General features: G+C 37.7%; 1 protein-coding gene across 1 annotated transcript in view; it reads right to left on the reverse strand.

Annotated features, from left to right (window-relative positions):
- LOC124605118 (protein virilizer) overlaps positions 1-20098 on the reverse strand; it is a 103361-nt gene that overhangs the window by 70493 nt on the left and 12770 nt on the right. The window contains exon 3 of the mRNA XM_047136584.1: positions 3368-3503. Within this exon, the coding sequence (XP_046992540.1) occupies positions 3368-3503 (136 nt within the window). The remainder of the gene's footprint in view (positions 1-3367; positions 3504-20098) is intronic.

Genomic DNA, 20098 nt, shown 5'->3' on the forward strand with positions numbered 1-20098 from the left:
GGCACCTCCAAAGGCATTTACATCAAAACATTCTTGACATATTTGCACTTTTATTGCAATTTGACCCTACATCCCCAGGCAGTGAGCTCTCTTAAAACTTACCCCTTGTTTCGTATACGGTGAGGGGTGCAAGAACAAACAGATATAAATTTATGTACTTTTCGAGTATGGGATGCATCTACAATAGGAAGTATACAACAGTAGGAGTGCACCTATAATAGAAAGTATCCCACAGCAAACTAAACTTAAGTGACATGTAATGTCATATTGCACGACATGACAAATACCATGTTGGATGACAAATGGCGTGTGTCACATTATACGACATGACATCGTGCATCTATAATAGAAAGTATCCCACAGCAAACCAAACTTAATGTAATGTCATATTGCATGACATGACAAATACCATGCTGGATGACAAATGGTGTGTGTCACATTACACAACATGACATCATGGATCATGTTACTTTACTTGACAGGATGCATTGCATTACTTGACATGGGTGCTAATACTAACAATTAAAAAAGTGTGAATATGTAAAGATGTTTTGACTTAAACATCTTTGAAGCAGCCAGATAAATCAAGAGCTAGTTCCCTTCATTTACATTCCTACTGCCCACGATATATTTGCCTTTTGTATGCTACGATATGAGAATTTTTAATTCTGGTTAATACTATATCCACATTTAATTTATATTAAGTAGTTTTCACACATTAGACAAAAAATTAATCATTCCTAGGAGGCATCCTGTTAACATTATGTAACACTGCCTCTATGCTCGATAATGGCCTCAATTCACCGAGAATGAGTGTCCACAAGCATTTTCAGCCATATGTAGCTGAAGCCACTCACTGATGATTAGACCCCATAGAACTACCAACTTAAAACGATGTTCATTGTCACATGTCACCTGACACGCCAAATAGTTCCATACATTTTCTATGGGATTAAGATCAGTGATTTAGTAGGGTAGTCCAGGTGCAATAAAGAGGCTGTGTGTTCATCAAACAAGGAACATATGAGTACAGTCCTGTAAAAGTGGCTATTGTTACCTTGGAAAATGGGAGCGTCCACAGCATACTCATCATGAAGATGTGGAAGACAGGACAACACATGGACACAAAGATATTACCTGTCTGTATTCCCATAAGTTCTTTGAACAATAAGAGATATTTACGAAAGACAGGAAAATCAGGGTTTAACATCCTCTTAAGGGAGAAACTATTACAGACTGGTTACAAGCTCAATTTGAGAAAGTAATTAGCAATTTTTTTTCCAATCTTATTGGGATTTAATGTCCACTTTAAAATTTGAGTTTACACAGAGATATTAATCAAGCCTTTAACATGCATAGGTATTCTCTTACAGTCATTCTTTCAGACAAATTAATTAAAGCAAATTTCTGGAACATGATGAAAAATAGAGTAATTGGTAGTTACTTAGTTGTACTGTACATTTGCAACAGTGGTACACTGCAGCAGGACTCACTATAGGACAAAATGTTACGAATGACATACCATGAGAATACTCTGAATAGAAAATAGTAAAATCAGCAGATAGGGGGGTACATCGATTGTGGGTATCATTAAGGAAATGACAAGAATAATTTATGCCATGCTACTTAAGGAAGAGAAAAACACATTAAACAAACTTTACAAAAGTATCAATCTCTGCAGAATCCTTGCACACATCTCAGTTTGAATACAATAAATTTTCTCGAGACAGAGAAGTTTAGAAAAGCATTGCTCACGCAAAACTCAGCTTCCCCTTTTCTCACAAGATATACTGCGAACTGTGGATGAAGAGCAACAGGCAGATTCCACATTTCTAGATTTCTGGACAGCATTTGATACAGTGTGACACTGCTGGCTGTTAACGGAGATACGAACATACGGAATAAGCTCGCAGATATGTGAGTGGCTCGAAGACTTCTTAAATAATAAAACCCAGTATGTTGTCCTTCATGACAAGTGTTGACCAGAGACAAGGGCATCGTCAGGGGCGCCCCAGGAAAGTGTGAGGGATCTGCTGTTCTTCTCTATATACATAAATGATTTGGTGGACAGGGTGGGCAGCAATCTGCAGTCAATTGCTGATAACGCAGTGGTGAACAGTAAGGTGTTGAAGTTGTGTAACTGTAGACAACTTAGATAAAATTTCCAGCTGGTGTGATGAATGGCAGCTAGCGCTAAATGTGGAAAAACGCAAGAAGCATAAACCTGTAATGTTTGGATACAGTATTACTAGTGTCCTGTTTGACACAGTAAATCATTTAAATTTCTGGCTGTAATGTTGCCAAGCGATATGAGATGGAATGTGCATAGAGGGTCAACTTCAGTTTATTGTGAGAATTTTGGGAAAGAGTGGTTCACTGTAAACAAGACTGCATATAGGATGCTGGTGTGACCTATTCATGAGTATTGCTAGAGTTTTTGGGACCAGTACCAGGTCGGATTGAAGGAAGAAATCAAAGCAATTCAGAGTCACGCTGCTAGATTTTTTACCATTGGCTTCGAACAACACAGAAGTGTTATGGAGATGCTTCAGGAACTCAAATGGGAATCCCTGGAGGGAAGGTGATGTTCTTTTCAAAAAACTCTATTGAGAAAATTTAGAGAACCGGCATTTGAAGCTGACTGCTGAACAATTCTACTGCCGCCAACATATATTGCGCATAAGGAGCACAAAGATAAGATACGAGAAATCAGGATTCATATGAAGGTATATAGACAGTCATTTTTCCCTCACTCTATTTGCGAGTGGAACAGGAAAGGAAATGACTAGTAGTGGTACAGGGTACCCTCCGCTATACACCGTACAGTGGCTTGTGGAGTATCAATGTAGATGCAGATATTGCTCCAGTCATATTACATTTCCTCAAAATTAGTTTCAGGTGGTACTGCAGCAAAGTGTTACTTTCACTCGAATATCCACCTCTCCTATTCTGCAACTAGTAGACGTTGTCAGAGTGCATTAGAAACATCTGTATATGATTTTACTGCTCTCCATTCCTAAAAGAACAAGGATGGGAAGACAGATTTTTTTTATTAGAGAAAGAAAGAGAGAGAGAGAGAGAGAGAGAGAGAGAGAGAGAGAGAGAGAGAGTGCTGGAAATAAATTTTGTAAAAAGTAAAAGTATTCAATAGATCAGAGTTTTCATCTGACACAGTAATTTCAATGCAGAAAGTTTCATTACTACTCTGTAACATCAGCACCACAATGAATCATGAACAAATGAATTACAACAGCAGAATAAAACAAAATAATTAGGAAAAAAGATTAATTACCACTGAAATGGAGCTTTATTACATTTTTGTCCTAAATATTTAGGAAATATCAACAAGTTTAAGGGAAACACTTACCCTTCTGTCACATTCTAACTGAATGTTTACATTCTGCTTGTATTCTAAGTCACCAAGGCTCTCAAATGTTGAAGCTCCCGGTTTACTCAGATCATTCACGAAGAACTCTATTTCAAACTGCGAGGGGTTTGTTGCACTGTGAAAGACAGGAATATTCACTGTTAGTCTCTCACACAGCAATTCACATTCTGAGCAAAAAACAATTATTCACATTCTTTGAAAACACACACACACACACACACACACACACACACACCTCTTTGCAAGAGCTTTACTTCTGCAAATATCAAGTTATCACACGTCAAGTATCAACAAAAAAATGCACTTTTGAAAACTCGCAGTCACAATGATCGGAAGCAATGTGGATAAATTTTTTGTACACTTGGCTACTCAATACGTACAAAGCAATTTTTTGTAATTTTATTGTTTCTTAAAGTAGTTGTTGTTGTTGTTGTTGTGGTCTTCTGTCTTGAGACTGGATTGATGCAGCTCTCCATGCTACTCTATCCTGTGCAAGCTTCTTCATCTCCCAGTACCTACTGCAACCTACATCCTTCTGAATCTGCTTAGTGTATTCATCTCTTGGTCTCCCTCTACAATTTTTACCCTCCACGCTGCCCTCCAATACTAAATTGGTGATCCCTTGATGTCTCAGAACATGTCCTACCAACCAATCCCTTCTTCTCGTCAAGTTGTGCCACAAACTCCTCTTCTCCCCAGTCCTATTCAATACCTCCTCATTAGTTATGTGATCTACCCATCTAATCTTCAGCATTCTTCTGTAGCACCACATTTCGAAAGCTTCTATTCTCTTCTTGTCCAAACTATTTATTGTCCATGTTTCACTTCCATATATGGCTACACTCTATACAAATACTTTCAGAAAAGACTTCCTGACACTTAAATCTATACTCGATGTTAACAAATTTCTCTTCTTCAGAAACGCTTTCTTTGCCATTGCCAGTCTATATACTGTGAATAAATTGTTCAACAAACAAACGGTGTTCATAAAACTTCATACTTTTACTTCTACTTTTATGGGCCAAGCCCACGTCGAATTGAACACAACTTCGTTTAAAATGGAAATGGCACGTGTCCATGGTGCTTCATTCATGTTACCTCTACGATATTTATTAACAGTGCACCGGAACGTGTGTTGTTACCACAAGAATCAACAAATGAAGTAAAGGTAGCGTGCAAAGAATGGCAGAAGGATGACGCAAGTGCAGCAAATCTAATAGAAGATGTGCTACATAAATAAGCTTAAATAAGCTGCTGAACTTGTGTTGACATGCAATATTGCTAAAGTAGTATGCGCAGTCTGAATGTAGCAGCACACAATGTTTAAACATGTTAACCGAAACCTTTTTTCAGGTCAAGCACAACATGACACACGATATTAGGACACATGTAACTCGGCTGCAAAAGTGATCCATATATCTAAATGAAGAATAAACAAAAATGTGAAGAGAATATGCTGGCTGAAAGAATAGTAAATGGTTGAATTTTTTCTATGTTGGGAAGGGAATGAGGTAATTTTATAGATCTCTGGGATATAATACCATCGGCAAAACAGAGTTTGAATTTACTTATTGAAAACTCCTTTGCTACTGGATTGCATGAACAAAATACAATCGAAAAACTACATTTGTCATTTCTAATGCACAAAAGGAATGAAATAGTTAACAGTTAGGTGAAGATGTCAAAAGAGTGAACAGCAGTGTGTCCATGAACACATGTGACAGAAATAATGAGTGACAAAATGAGAAGGTGAGCAGAGACAATGCGTTTATTTCATGCATCATCTGTGCAGCTACTGGAAGCTGTGACAGTGGTGCTATGAAACATATCACTCCAATTAAACAGTTCTTTGTTTTGCAAAGTGAATTTGACATTCTTGATGTGATTTCATTAGTAAAACAAGATAATGACATGTGTGCATTTGCTCAGGGAACAGGTTATATCAAAATAAGACAAAGCAGTGAATGGAACAGTGGCAGAATGGACAAAGTTTTATATGTGACTGATGCAAGTGTTTATTTGTTCTCAGCCAAGGCAGCTACATATAACAGCTACACTGTAATCTTTGAGTGTAAAAGTATTAGGAGTTGGAAGAAAATCCATTGGCAGCATTTTCATGACAGATTATATGGAAAATGGGCTGTATGTGTTGAATATGCATGTTATAAGACCAGAAAACAGCAATCAAATGAACTTGTGACACCATCTGAAACACCACAAATGTGCCACACAAGACTGAGGCATCAAAATTAATAACACGTCAAGAACATCTAGAAAAAACTTGACATCTTTACAGAATGTTGCAAGGCTGAATTTTGCGATGATTAAGATAGATGCACAGAACACCATTCATGCAAAGAATAAACCACTCCATAGTTACTGGCGAATTAATCCATGCAGATCTCAATGGACTAGTGAGTACAGAATTGTTTGGAGGTGCTTGATATTACATAATGTTTCAACAACGATTTCAGTATATTCCACTGAATTTTGTTTCTAAAACTTAAAAATGGAGTACACAATGCACTTAATCAATTTCTAAATGAAGTATAACCCAATGGACATACCATTAAACTATTTAGATATGACAGAGGCAAAGAATTTAATGACAAAAAAGTTAAGGAATTTCCCACAGAATTATTGCATCCTCCACCCTTGGTCATCCACCCAACAATATCATGTGACCAAACAAAAAAGAATAGAACAATTGTTGAAGGTGCAAAGTCGATGCTGAAATGAAGTAAACTATCAAAGGATTGTGGGTGGAAGCTTGCAATACAACAGTCTATATCTTAAATCATACTAGAAGATCTTCAGTTCCAGAAAAAAGACCCTATGGGCTGTGGAACAATAAAGCTGTAGGAGAACTTGATCACCACAAAATTTTTGGCACAGATTCATACAAACAAACAATTCCATTCAAAGTTTGATAAGAAGGCTGCTTGTGGACAACTTGCTGGGTATGTCAATGACAAAAATGGATTTAGACTATTGACTCCTCCCAACAAAACAAGACTTAGAAGCAAGGATCAAAGCTGCATCCAGAACATCATATTCACTCAACAAATTATGGTCATCCAAAATTTGTTCAAGAGGAACAAAATAGGGGTATATAAAACTATAATCAGACCAACAATACTATATGGGAAAAACAAGGAGAACAGGTAAGAATGCAGAGAGAAAGAAAAAGGTTTTAAAATCCAGCAAAAGATATTTGGGCCAGTCTGTGAGGGAGGAGAATTGTGAAGGAGAAAAAACATGGAGCTCATGGAGATACGAGTTCTGTATCTTGATCCAACGCAATATCTCAAAAATTATGCATTTGATTAAAAAACAGAAAAATGTGTGTTCAATATTTTTAAAAATGCAGATATCAGTGTTGACCCTCCTACCCAGTCTATATGAGAACATCCCATTTTTATTGTAGGATCAGATTCTATGGGAAAAATATGTAACTTTGGTATATAACACTTCATCACTGCACAATAGATGGCACTGTAATTGACAAAGAACACATTTGAGTTCCAAAACGGTATTATCTCAATAAAAATGCATTGGATCAAAAACATAATACCAGATGTCTGTGGCAAATAACTCAGTGTTTTGCAGCTTTCTCCATGTAGCCATTTTGAAACATACATACATTCATTCACTCACTCGTTCATTCAATCATTATTTGACTTAGCCTCCTTGCAAGTATATTGGCACTCATTTCTTAAATCCATTTCTTCACAAACTGACAGAGTTATTAAGAAGAACGCAGGCTATTATGATAGTAGACAAAATAAAAATGGCTTACATTTACGGTGAAAGTGGCAGGAATAGAAATAACACTAATCCTCTGTGCTTAATGTTGTCCAATCAGGATGCGATCATGTACTTCTTTTTGTTGGGTTGTTCGATAGTTCTCCATCGAGGGAACTTTACAACGATGAAAATGGATTTGTCAAAAAACATATGCTGCAGAGAATAATGAAACTGCGATATTAGTTGCAGTGAATCATAACCCCTAGCACTCAGCAATTAAGTCATGCATCAGGAATTAGTCAGACTACCATTTGCTGAATTTTACAACAGAAACTGTTTACTGTTTCATATTTCCCTCTGTAACGGATTTCATAGCAACATTTTTCAAAACTTCACTTGAGTATTGTGCTCTGATGAGTCAACCTTAATGCCTGAAATGGTCAGACATGGTAACAGAGAAAGTCAAATGTGAAATACAGTCTTCTTCCACAGGAAATCAAAGTGAGAAAAATTTGGCACACTTCATTCTGGATGAAGTAAAATACAAAGTCACTGTAACAATAAATCAACGGGATTCCTGAAGGCAGAAACTTCTGAATTTTCTGAAAAAGATAAATTGGAGAAGAGAAGACAAAGAAGAAAAACTGCCTGGTGGAGAATGGTGAATTCTTGATGCTCACAAAAGTTGGTGCTGGTGAATGGAAACATACAAATTGTTTTTCTGAAGTATTGCAGTCAAATGAGAAGGAAAAATGAATGAAAGCTATTAATGAAGAAATTGAATTGGTTGAGAGAAACAATATGTGGGTGTTAGCTAACTGTCCTAGGAATGCCAAGGTATTGCAGAATCCTTGGGTTTTACGTCAAAAACCTGCATCTGATGAAAGTGCTAACTTCAAAGCCCAATAGGTTGCTAAAGGGTATATTTAGAAAGCAGGAACTGATTATGAAAATGCTGGTAAAACAATATGATGTAAAGACAGCCTTTCTGAATGCAATATTTCCAGATGAAGCATATCTGGAACAACCAGAAGTTTTCAAAGATAATGTACATCAAGTGCGTGTCTTGACAGTCTTTATTGTCTCAAACAACCCCTGCACTACTGAAACAAATGTTTTATGGAAGTCTTGAAAAAAGCTGGATTTCATTGCAAACACAATGAAAACAGATTCTGTAGAAATTTATGTTGATGATGGCCTAATTGTTAGCAGTGACAAGGCAGAAACTACTGCTTTTCCAAAAACTTAACAATGTGTATTTGATATGAGAACAGGTATTCTTAGCATATTCTTCCGCTAAAAAATGATGCAGAATGAAAATGGGGTAATTGCATTACCTTACGTTGTTGCTGCTGCTGTGATCTTCAGTCCAAAGACTGGTTTGATGCAATCCTGTATAAATCTCTTCCTCTCTGCATAACTAACTATTGCAACATACATCCATTTCAACCTGCTTACTGTACAATTTTTAACTCCCCGTCCCAAATTCCTTCTATTATCAAACTGATGATTCCTTGATGCATCAGGATGTGTCCTATCACTGATCTCTTCTCTTAGCCATGTTGTGTCACAAATTTCTTTTTCTCCAATTTGATTCAGTACCACTTCATTTGTTATCGATTTACCCATCAAACTTCCTACATTCTTTTGTAGAACCACATTTCAAAAGCTTCTACTCTCTTTTTGTCTGAACTACTTATCATCAACATTTCACTTCCATACAGGGCTACATTCCATACAAATACCTATTGAAAAGACTTAATAACACTTAAGTTTGTATTCTATGTTATCAAATTTCTCTTTTTTAGCAATTTTCTTGCTATGGCCAGTCCGTGTCTGTATTTTATATTCTCTCTACTTCAGTCATCATCAGTTATCTTGCTGATCAAGTAGTAAAACTCTTTGACCAATTTCAGTGTCTTATTTCCTAATCTAGTTACAGAACCATCATCCAATTTATCTCGATAAATTCTTTTATATCTGATACCAGTATTTATTTTAATGACAATTCCATTTCCCATCTTAGACATTATGTATGAGGGTAATCCCAAAAGTAAGGTCTCCTATTTTTTTATAAGTACATACATCTGTTTATTTCTACAATGAATTACATCAGTTTACAGCTTGAAAATTTAGCTATTTTTCGACATAATCAACATTTCTGTTGATGTATTTTTGTAGACGCTGTGGCAGTTTTTGTATGCAAATGTCATACCAGCTCACCACCATGCTGTTCAGAAAGTTATGAACCTCTTCATTCACCTCGTCGTTGGAGCTGAATTGCTGGGACCACAATTAATGCTGATGGGTACTGTGAGACTGAAAAAACTCAAACGGGCAATTCAGAAACGGAGAAAAGAAATGTTGAACAAGGGCGTACACATTCTCCGTGACAACGCTCGCCCACACATCACTCGGCAAACTGTGACAGTTTCAGTGGAACATAATCACCCACCCACCCTATAGTCCTGATTTGGCGCCCAGTGACTATCACCTATTCCCCAGGTTAAAAGAACATTTGGCCGGAAAACGATTCAGCTCTGACAAGGTGAAAAAAGAGGTTCATAGCTTTCTGAACAGCATGGCGGTGAGCTGGTATGACATGTGCATACAAAAACTGCCACAGCATCTACAAAAATGCATCAACAGAAATGGTGATTATGTTGAAAAATAGCTAAACGTTCAAGCTGTAAACTGATGTAAACAATTGTAGAAATAAACAGGTCTATGTACTTATAAAAAAACAGGAGACCTTATTTTTGGGATTACCCTCGTAGTCACTATCATTTATTTTATGACCAGCTGATTTTGGCACTGGGCCATTTTCAGTCACTACCACCAGGGTGACAATGTAACATTATGGTGATAGAAGTAGCACTTGAAAGTGGCAAGGCATCAGTGTCAGTTGATCAAAACAACATAAAGGACAGAGATTGTATAACAAGGTGTAAAATACAATTGTCTTTTGATTAAATTTAAGTGCATTCCACTACCTTCACTATATATGCTTCCGCTGATGTTCATTTTATAATCTCTTTTCAAGACACTATCCATTTATTTCAACTACTATTTTGAGGTCTTTGCTATCACTGACAGAATTGCAATGTCATCAGCAAACCTCAAAGTTTTTATTTCTTCTCCCTGAACCTATTCCAAATATCTCCTCACTTTCCTTTATAGCTTACTCAACGTACAAAGTGAATAACACTGGGGAGAGACTACTATGCTGTATCATTCCCTTGTCAACTACTACTTCCATTTCATGCTCATCAACTCTTATAACCACAGTTTGGTTTCTGTACAAGTTGCTTTTTGCTCACTGTATTTTTACCCATGCTGCCTTCAGAAATGCAAATTGTAACACACTCAACACTATCAAGAACTTTAACTAAACCTACAAATGCTATAAATGTAAGTTTTCCTTTTTTCAGTCTACTTCCTCAGATAAAGCATCAAATATTACATTTCTCTGGAACCCAAACTTATCTTCCATGATGTCAGCTTCTACTTCCATTCTTCCCTAGATAATAAAAACTATTTTACAACATTACTTATTTAACTGAGGTTTCAAGTGTTCACAACTGTCAGCACCTGCCTTCTTTAGAATTGGAAGTTGAGAGTATTTCACCAGTGCAATATATTTTGCATACAGTTCAGAATAGTTTTGTCATTGCTGGTTCTCTTGAGGATTTTAATAAATCTGTGATAATGTTGTCTAGCCATTTCTCCTTTGGCAGTTTGCACTTCCTGTCAATCAAATTTTTTAGATGTCTGTATTCCCTTTTGCCTTCTCCATTAGACACATTTTTATACAGGGTGGATCAAAAAGAATCATTCAATTTAAAAAAATCATAACTATTATGTTATTTGAGATGCGTGTGTGAACAACATACTGTTGGAAAGAACAAACTCTCAAGTTTTACATGCTTCCCACTAGATAGCAGCAGTGAGAACCCACTCCAGTTATAGTAAATACGTTGTCAGGACAACAGAAAATGATTTGTGTTCTACATTTTACGCAGTGCAGTCAGTAATAACCATTTAGTGTGACTTTTGTACTAGGTATGGTGTGGATCCTCCTAAAGCACAGAGCATTAAACAGTGGCACGAACAATTCCGAGAAACAGGTTGTTTCTGTAAAGTCCAATTGTTGGGCTGTCCTCAAATGTCTGATGCAGACGTCAAACGCACCCACCATAATTTCACAAGGAGTCCGCAGAAATCCGTACGTTGTGCAGCTCAACAGCTCAGCACGGTCCCGATGTCCACCTGCCAGGTGTTGCATCAATGTTTACACATGAAAACATACAAAATTCGGCTACTGCCAGCTCTTCGTGAAGAGTTCTGTAATTTTGCTCTTGGCGAGATGGAGGATGACAGTTTTCTTCCACACGTAGTATTTAGTGATGAGGCAACATTAAAATTAAATGGGAAGGTGAACCATCGTTGTCTGAGATTGGGGGTATGGACAACCATATGAAGTTGTACAACATGAGAGGGACTCTCCAAAATTTAATGTGTTTTGTACAGTTTCACGGGAAAGAGTGTACGGTCCATTTTTCTTTGCCGAGAACACTGTTACAGGAAGCAGATAACTCGATATGGTTGCGAAAGTTCTTCCTTTTTCCCCAGTTGACTCGCAAGACTTCCTTTATCAACAGGACGGGGCACTGCCACCCTGCTATCTGGAAGAGTGAGAATTTTTAAATCGAGGGATTACTGGACAATTGATCTGTTGCACCGGACCAAATGATTCGGCATTACATTTCTGGCCTCCAAGGTCACTGGACCTTACTGTATGTGATTATTTATTGTGGGAGCGTTTATAAAAGACTCTGTTTATGTGCCTACGCTGCAAACAACAATGAATGAGGTATCGCGTAACAGCAGCTGTGGAAGCTATGACTCGAGACATGCTAGGTGCAGTGTGGGAACAATTTGAATAACGCATTGACACGTGGCGTGCATCTAGACGGGGGGGGATATTGAACACCTACAGGGCGGAAAAAGAAAGAAAGAAAAACTTTTTGAGTTTCCCGTTCATCAAAAAACAAAATTCATTGCATATGTTTTTGTATATGTTTATTAGTTTCAGAAATACAGATTGCCAAATCAGATGCTTCTTTTTGATACACCATGTATTTTCTCCTTCCATCCATTAGATTCAAAATCTCCTGTGTTATACAAGGACTTGTACTAGGTCTTGTGTTTTTTCCCTACTTGATTCTCTACCACTTTCACTATTTCATCTCTCAAGGCTACCTACTCATTTTCTATCATGTTTCCTACCCCTGTTTCATCCAATTCGTGCCTAATGCCACCTGAAACTCTCAACAACCTCTGGTTCTTTCAACTTACCCAGATCCCATCTCCTTACTTTCCTAACTCCCTGCAAGTAAAAAAAAAGGGGTGGGGGTGGGGGGAACATTTTGAATTGTCGAAAGCAATATGAGCTCATCTCCCACTGGACATGAAGACAATGATCAAAAATGAACCTATTTCATCCTTTATCTCTTAATGCAAGGCAGTTAGACGTCTGATCTATCTTTCAATAGCAAGTGGTCATGAAAATTTTTGCAGTGAATAAAAAGTTGTTCCAGTTATGGAAAACCAACCACCCAGGACTGCAACTGACTGAAAAGTGTATTCTGGTACCTATAAGGACATTAAATTGTGGTATTATTTATGATAGAGGAGACGATTTGCAAAATTGTAGTGACACTGAATTCACTGGTGACAAATGTTTGACAATCAGCATTGTGGCAAAGTACTCTGGTGGAGCAATAGCATGGAGAAATCAGTTGCAGAGAGTAGTGGCTAAATCTACAGCTGAAGCAGAAATTATTTCAGCAAATAATTTTTTAACTCTTTGTAATTTATGTTGTTAGCAAATAGTATCCTGTAAATAAACTGTTTTTAAATGAAAATGTGTTGATCAAACTTAATACCTTTAACACAGACTACACAATTTTTTATAACTGGTAAAGTACCTATGCTGCAGTTGTATGTTTTCATCTTTTACATTAACATCTTTCCTCCGCAAGGCACCTTATTGGAGTGTTGTTGGGAGTTTTTATACAGCACTATCTCCTCCCCCATTTTCCTGTTCCAGTTACAGGTGATGTGCAGGAACTACAGTTATTGGTAAGTCTTCAGAATATGGGACGAAGAGCTGTACATCTCCATATGAGCTTCAATCATTCTAATTTTACCTTCAGGTCTTTTTGTGACATATATGCAAGAGGAAGCAAATTTTGATTAATCCTTCTCTAAAAGTACACACACTGAATTTTAACAGTAAAGCAACCTGTGAAACATATCTCTCATGCAGCATCTGCCACTGGAGTCGGATTAGCACCTAGCTGACACTTTTGTGCTTATTACACAAACTCATAATGAAACACGTTGCTCTTCTTTCAAGCTTCCCAAGATATCAATCAGTCTGGTCATGTTTCCAGACTTTCCTACAATTAGTTTTATGAGAAAATTCCACATTAAACCACAATGTATACATATTCCCAGTATTCAGTGGATATGACAGTCTATTGCGATTGGTGGGAATCGCATAATCGGATAACAATGGGTCTTTCTCACCCATTTGTGTACAATACATTAAATCTGATTATGTTGAATATCAACAAACAATCTTTGCATCTAGTGTCGATCTTCTGCAACTTTCCTATATCTTGCTACAAATTCCTAGCACTTCAATTCTCTATATACTCTGCCTGACCAAAAATAAATAAATAAAATAAAAAAGACCCAGCTGGGGAGCAAGAAAATACATGATCCTTCATGGGTTGAGAGGGTATGTGATGTTACTGCAGTGAGTACAAAACAGAGTCAAATTTGGAAAAAAAAAATGACAGTATGAGCCCATTAATCAGTCTGACATTGCAACCCCTCTGGCCTGGATGCCTGCACTGATTTTGCTGGTAAGGGTCTCATAAAGCTGTTGCATACCCTCCTGAGGCAAGCTGTCCCACAACTCTAGGGATCTTTTCAGTCATGCGAGTGCCTCACTGTCACACAGACGCTTAATAGACACACATGCCATTTGTGGACGATGGCACCGCAACACTGTTGCAAGAGAGCTAACACATGACACAGAATGTTGACAGGCTATTGAGCCATTAGAGTTACCTCAGTCACTGCCAACCATGACCTGAAGCCAAACCTGATGGCTCCCCACACCATGACACCAGCAGCAACACTACTGTGCACTTCTAAAATATTGGAAGAATGGGACGTCTCCCCAGGTCACAACCATCTGGGGTAGTACTGAACTGTAAATCAGCACTGAACACAAAGAGCCACCATTCATCAGGCAGTCCAGGCTTCTCGGGCACGGCACCGTGCCATTCGTAGCCATGTGTGTTGCGGTGTTAATGGCAGCCTATGTGTGGGACAATAATTCTGTAGTCCAGCTGCTGCTAGTCTCAGAGCAATGGTGCAGGGCAATGCAGAATGTCTATTACTTGTTCTCAAATGGCAGGAGCAGTTGTAAGGGGGTCACAATATGCTTGGTACACAATAGGGCGATCATCTCTTTTGATGATCACACATGGCTGATTGGTACCTCGGTGATGAGTATGTCTGCCCTCACACACCCATGCAGTCCAACAGAGGGCCATTGTCCCATGTAAATGCTCCACAAATCAGAATATTGCACGATTCAACCAGCAAGCCCACTGAAAGCCCACAACGCGGCACCTTTCAAACTTTGAGGTGCTGATAACACTGCCTCACAGGAGCATGCAGCATTTCTGTGTCCTCCACAGTGACCATTCAACATCTGACACTGTTCATGCCTCCTATATATCCTATCAGGCCTGATAACAAAACTAAATTTGAACATCACTAATGCATTCCGGTAGTCATTCTACTTTTCACAGCGAACTGGAACTCTAATGATTTACATATCTGCTGACGGCGTGTATGTGAATGAAGTTGCACTGACATCTGAACATATCTTCTTGGTGCTTGACTTTTCTTGTCATGCAGTGAATATCAGCACTTGCGAACAGCCTTATAAAGCTTCTGACATACCCAAAAGAACATTTATACCTACTGAATACTCTCTTTGGGTACACTCAAAGCCACTTTTACAATTCCTTTCCATTCAGTACAACATACTGTTTTCTGTTTGGCATCTTTTGACATATTCCAATGCTGTTTTGGGTAATTCTTCCACCTACAGGTGTCTCCCAAAGTTATTCCTTCAAACAATAAAATTCTATTTGTAACCATCTTTTTTTGATTAGTTACTTGCTTAATACATACTACAGAAACCATGTCTTCTGAAATTCTGATCCATTTATTTCCTGAGTGTACATCAAGACACCACCTGCTTGAACCTTGCAATGCAACATAGTATCAAATATAAAAGACAGCATTATCTGGAAATCAAATTGTCCTTCAATGAAAGTGAATCCTCAATACCAGTTTACAAGGGCTGTTCAAAAAGTAAGGTGACTTTTCGAATTGCACAGGCAACGTACATTCGATTATCCATCTTTTTCCTTGTTATGTTCGTACACATGTCCCGAACATATGTTCACGGTTTCAAGTGTACAGCATAATTCGTTTGTTTTTGACAGAAAGGTTAGACATGTTTTAAAGTTCTTGGCGTTTTTCGATTATCATAAAAAAATGGAGAAAATAATTTGCATCGAATTTTGTATGACAAATGGAATCAGCACATCAACTACAGACACTAATGTCGAAGCTGTGAAGAAAATTGTTTTGGAAAATCATCAAATTACTATAACAGAAGTTGCTGAGCATGTTGGCATATCATTCAGCTCATTCAAGCATTTTTTTGTGTGGATATTTTGGACATGAGACGTGTATCAGTGGAGTTTGTTCCAAAACTTCTCAATTTTGATCAGAAGAACAGTCGGATCAGGATCAGGATCAGGAGCTCTTGAATGAATCAACGATGATCCTGATTTTCTCAATAGGGTCATAACTGGTGACAAAACATGGGTTTACGGTTATGACATCGAAACCAAAGCCTAATCGTCCCAATGGAAGTGTCCCAGAGAGCCAAGACTGAAAATAGCGTGCCAAGTTCAATCAAATGTCAAAGTTTTGCACACAGTTTTTTTTTCCTTTTTTCTTTTTTTTCCAGTTGCAGTGGCATAGTGCATAATGAACTTTCACCTCAAGGTTGTACGGTCAACAAGGAGTATCACCTTGACGTTATGTGCCGTCTGCGAGAAGCAATACACAAAAAATGTCTGGAATTGTGGGGGGGGAGTCATGGCTTTTGCATCACGACAATGTGCCTGCTCATTCATCATTGTTTGTGAGAGATTTTTTGGCAAAAACAACATAACCATCATGCCTCAGCCACCATATTCACCAGGTTTGGCTCCCTGCGACTTTTTCCTGTTCCAGAAACTGAAGAGAACTGTGAAAGGATGACGATTTTCAAAGATTGAGGAAATAAAAACTGCAATAAAAGTACTCAAGGCCATACCAAAAAGTGCTTATGAGAAATGCTTCGAGGACGGGAAAAAGTGTTGGCATTGTATCTGAGGGTGATTACTTGAATTACATGGATTTGATAAATGAATAAATAAATATTTCTTCATAAAAATATAAAGTCACATTACTTTTTGAACACAACTCGTATACTGATCATGGTAAGCTGTGCTATCAGCTAAAATCACTGATACACAGCATTTAGAGCTACATTATTATGGGGTAGGATATTTGCCTCAGAGAGTAATACCGAAGCAAATGAGATAATTCTTCTTTAACTTTGGAATTTTGAACTATTTTTTTTTTTCGTTTAATTGAAGTGGCCATTTAACTGTTCCACCACTCACAGAACACTGAAATAAAGGGGGAAAATCCACAATTGAATAAATGTACAGATAACAAGTCATTTTATATTCACGGTACTGAGCAGTAGACACACACAAAAGTGAGATCTTAAACATGGTAGCTCACCTAATGAACCTGTGTTGTTCACAGCACACACATACTCATAACTGCATAATCCTGTCACCACGACTACATTATTTTAAGTGTGAAGAAGAATAAAAGTTCATATGCTGATCTATCAAGTTCCAGTCTTTGTTTATGTGCCTACCTCCTGAACTCCAATACAGGGCAGGTGATTATCTTTACCCCGACCACAACACATGTAAACCAGAATTTTCTATTATCATAATTTTTGTTTAAGGTGTGGTGAACAAATGCTACAAAATCGCCCCTTGCCTACTTTTCATTTTAAGGAGTTGAGACACTCGTGCTTTATTATCTCTTGTAAGTTTAGCTGCTTTGAAACTTAGATTTTTGTTATGGAAAGATGATTAAGGATTTTAACATCGCACTGACAATAAGGTCATTCGAGCCAGGGCACAAGTTTGAACTGGAGGAGGACAGGAAGGAAGTTGATCATACCCTTTGAAAGGAACCATCCCAGTAATAGGCTCAACAATTTAGAATTAATGTGGAAAAGCTAAATCAGCTTTGCTGGACAGGTATTTGAGCCATCATCCTCCTGAATATATGTCCAGAGTCAACAATTGCACCATCTGGCTCAGTGATTAATTATTCTTCTACTCGTATCAGCCATCAATGGATGGCATTATTTTAACTAAATTTTTCCTTTCTCTTGTGCCTAGACTGTAATCTTAGCCCAGTATATCCGCATTCGTTTTGTATATTGTTCGTTCCTTGCCAGTTTTTTTTTTACTTTTAGCTTCTCTTGAAAACCACAGTGCTCTTGGAGCTATCCCCAATTCCTGCAGTCCTTTTTCTTCCTCTGTGAACCACAACTAATTAGCTGTCCTGTTGAGAAAGTAGTGGAAGATTTGACTGCTCAATCTTGAAGGACTCATACAAGCAATGGGACCACAGAAAACAATACTCCTCTTCCAAATGGTCTCCATGATCTTTCCTACATGTGTGTAGAGTTCATGGTTGTCATCATCTTCAGAATTAACCAATTTTTTAATGGACCTATAGCTTAGTTAGCATAAGATGATCTCTGACAGCTTGTAAGCAATGTTGCCAGTTTTTTACACCAAAGTGCAAACAACTACTGGCAAAAACAATACCCATCCGTTGCCGTAGCCACGTTTACAAAATCACACTATGCAATTGGTTGAGGTAGATTCACAAAGCAGTCATGTCTAGCCCACTGCAACTGTCAGGGATCTTCTTACACAGTATCAACTGTCGGATTTTCCTCAAGACATTACTGTTTCTTATTTCTCAGTCAGACCTATTCTATTCATTAACACCGACATCTGTTTTGTCGAAAACTGACATTTTGGGACCGTAGCTGTGTACAAAATACAAGCTGATTCTTGCAAAGAAGGAAACAGCAACGAGCCACTGCTAATAATGCTTTTTATTTACACAAATATTGCCATTACTGGTTTTGAACCAGAAGGTTCATCTTCAGATGACTGTTCATACTTACATTACAATTGCCGTCTTTTACGTTAATTGTTGGCTTATTTTTCTCCTTGTGGCAAAAGTTGCTTGGACTGATGGTACACAACAGCACAAAAACAAAGTGAGAAATGGTGAATTTAACTGTTTCTCACATTTTTACAGTAGGGAACCACCACCCCAAGGAACTTTTGTCAGAGGGAGGAAAAAAGCTGACAACTAGTGTAACTAACAACACATTTAATCTACACATGAACACCTGTTTAAAGATGAACCTGTCAGTTCAATAGTAACATCACTATTTGCATAAATAATCAGCACTATTAACAATGGCCAGTTGCTGTTTTCTTTTTTTGCAAGGAACAAATTGTATGCCTATTTGACTACTCTGTAATTTACACTTCCAGTGCTCATAAAACCCACTTGAAGACTATTTATTGACCATTCCACTCACTAATGGCATGTGGGAAAAATAAACATCTAAATCCTTCCACGCTAGCTCTGATTTCTATATTTTATTACAATGCTCATTTCTATGTATGTAGATGTGAGTGAACAAACTGTTGCATTCGGAGGAGAAAGTTGGTGGCAGAAATTTTATAAAAAGATCTCAGCACAATGAAAAACACCTTCATCTTAATAAATGACATACTAGCTTGCTTATCACGTCTATAACACTCTCTCACCTATTTTGGGATATTACTGCTCTTCTTTGAACTTCTTAGATGTCCTCTGTCCATCCCATCTGGTAAGCATCCCATACAGTGCAGCAATAGTCCAGAAGAGGGTGGACAAGCATAGTGTAGGCAGTCTCTCTAGAGGATTTGTTGCACTTTGTATGTGTTCTACCAATAACAGTCTTTGGTTCGCCTTCGCGACAATATTTTGCGTGTGATAGTGGCAATTTAAAGTGTCTGCAATTGTTATCCCTAAGTATTTAGTTGAATCAACAGTCTTTAAATTTCTGTTATTGTGAAATTTAATACAATTTTTTTAGTACTATTGCCGAGGACTTCACACTTTATTGTTTAGGGTCAATCACTACTTTTTGATGAAATCTTGTCTAAATCATTTTGCAATTAGTTTTGATCTTCTGATCACTTCAATAGGCAGTAAATGACAGCACTATCAGCAAACACAGTCATACAACTGCACGGTAATGTTGCACCTTGATTAAATGGATATCAACTTCTTCCTGTAGAAACTTTTGGTTGGTTCGTTGATATACTGTTTTCATTTTAATGATCTGTGATGTAAAGGCTTCTTTCTCTGAGGTACCAATCTATCCACTCTCCTAGATACTTAAATTTCTCAGCCTGTTTGAATTTCCCTTCTTCTAACTCTCGAACTCAGGATGTTGACTTGATTTTTCCTATAAATTAAATTTTCTCTAGGACAATCTGGAGCTCTGCCCTTGCTGCTACATTTGTTCTGTGTCTAGTGAATTAGAAAAAATTTCGCTGCAACAGCGAAGCAGTTAATTATGAAATTCATGTCTCGATACCGAAGTCTGACTTCATTGTCAATATCTTTCTTATTCATTTCTTT

This window comes from Schistocerca americana, chromosome 3 (assembly GCF_021461395.2).
Source record: "Schistocerca americana isolate TAMUIC-IGC-003095 chromosome 3, iqSchAmer2.1, whole genome shotgun sequence".
In the NCBI taxonomy this organism is placed as follows: Eukaryota; Metazoa; Arthropoda; class Insecta; order Orthoptera; family Acrididae; genus Schistocerca; species Schistocerca americana.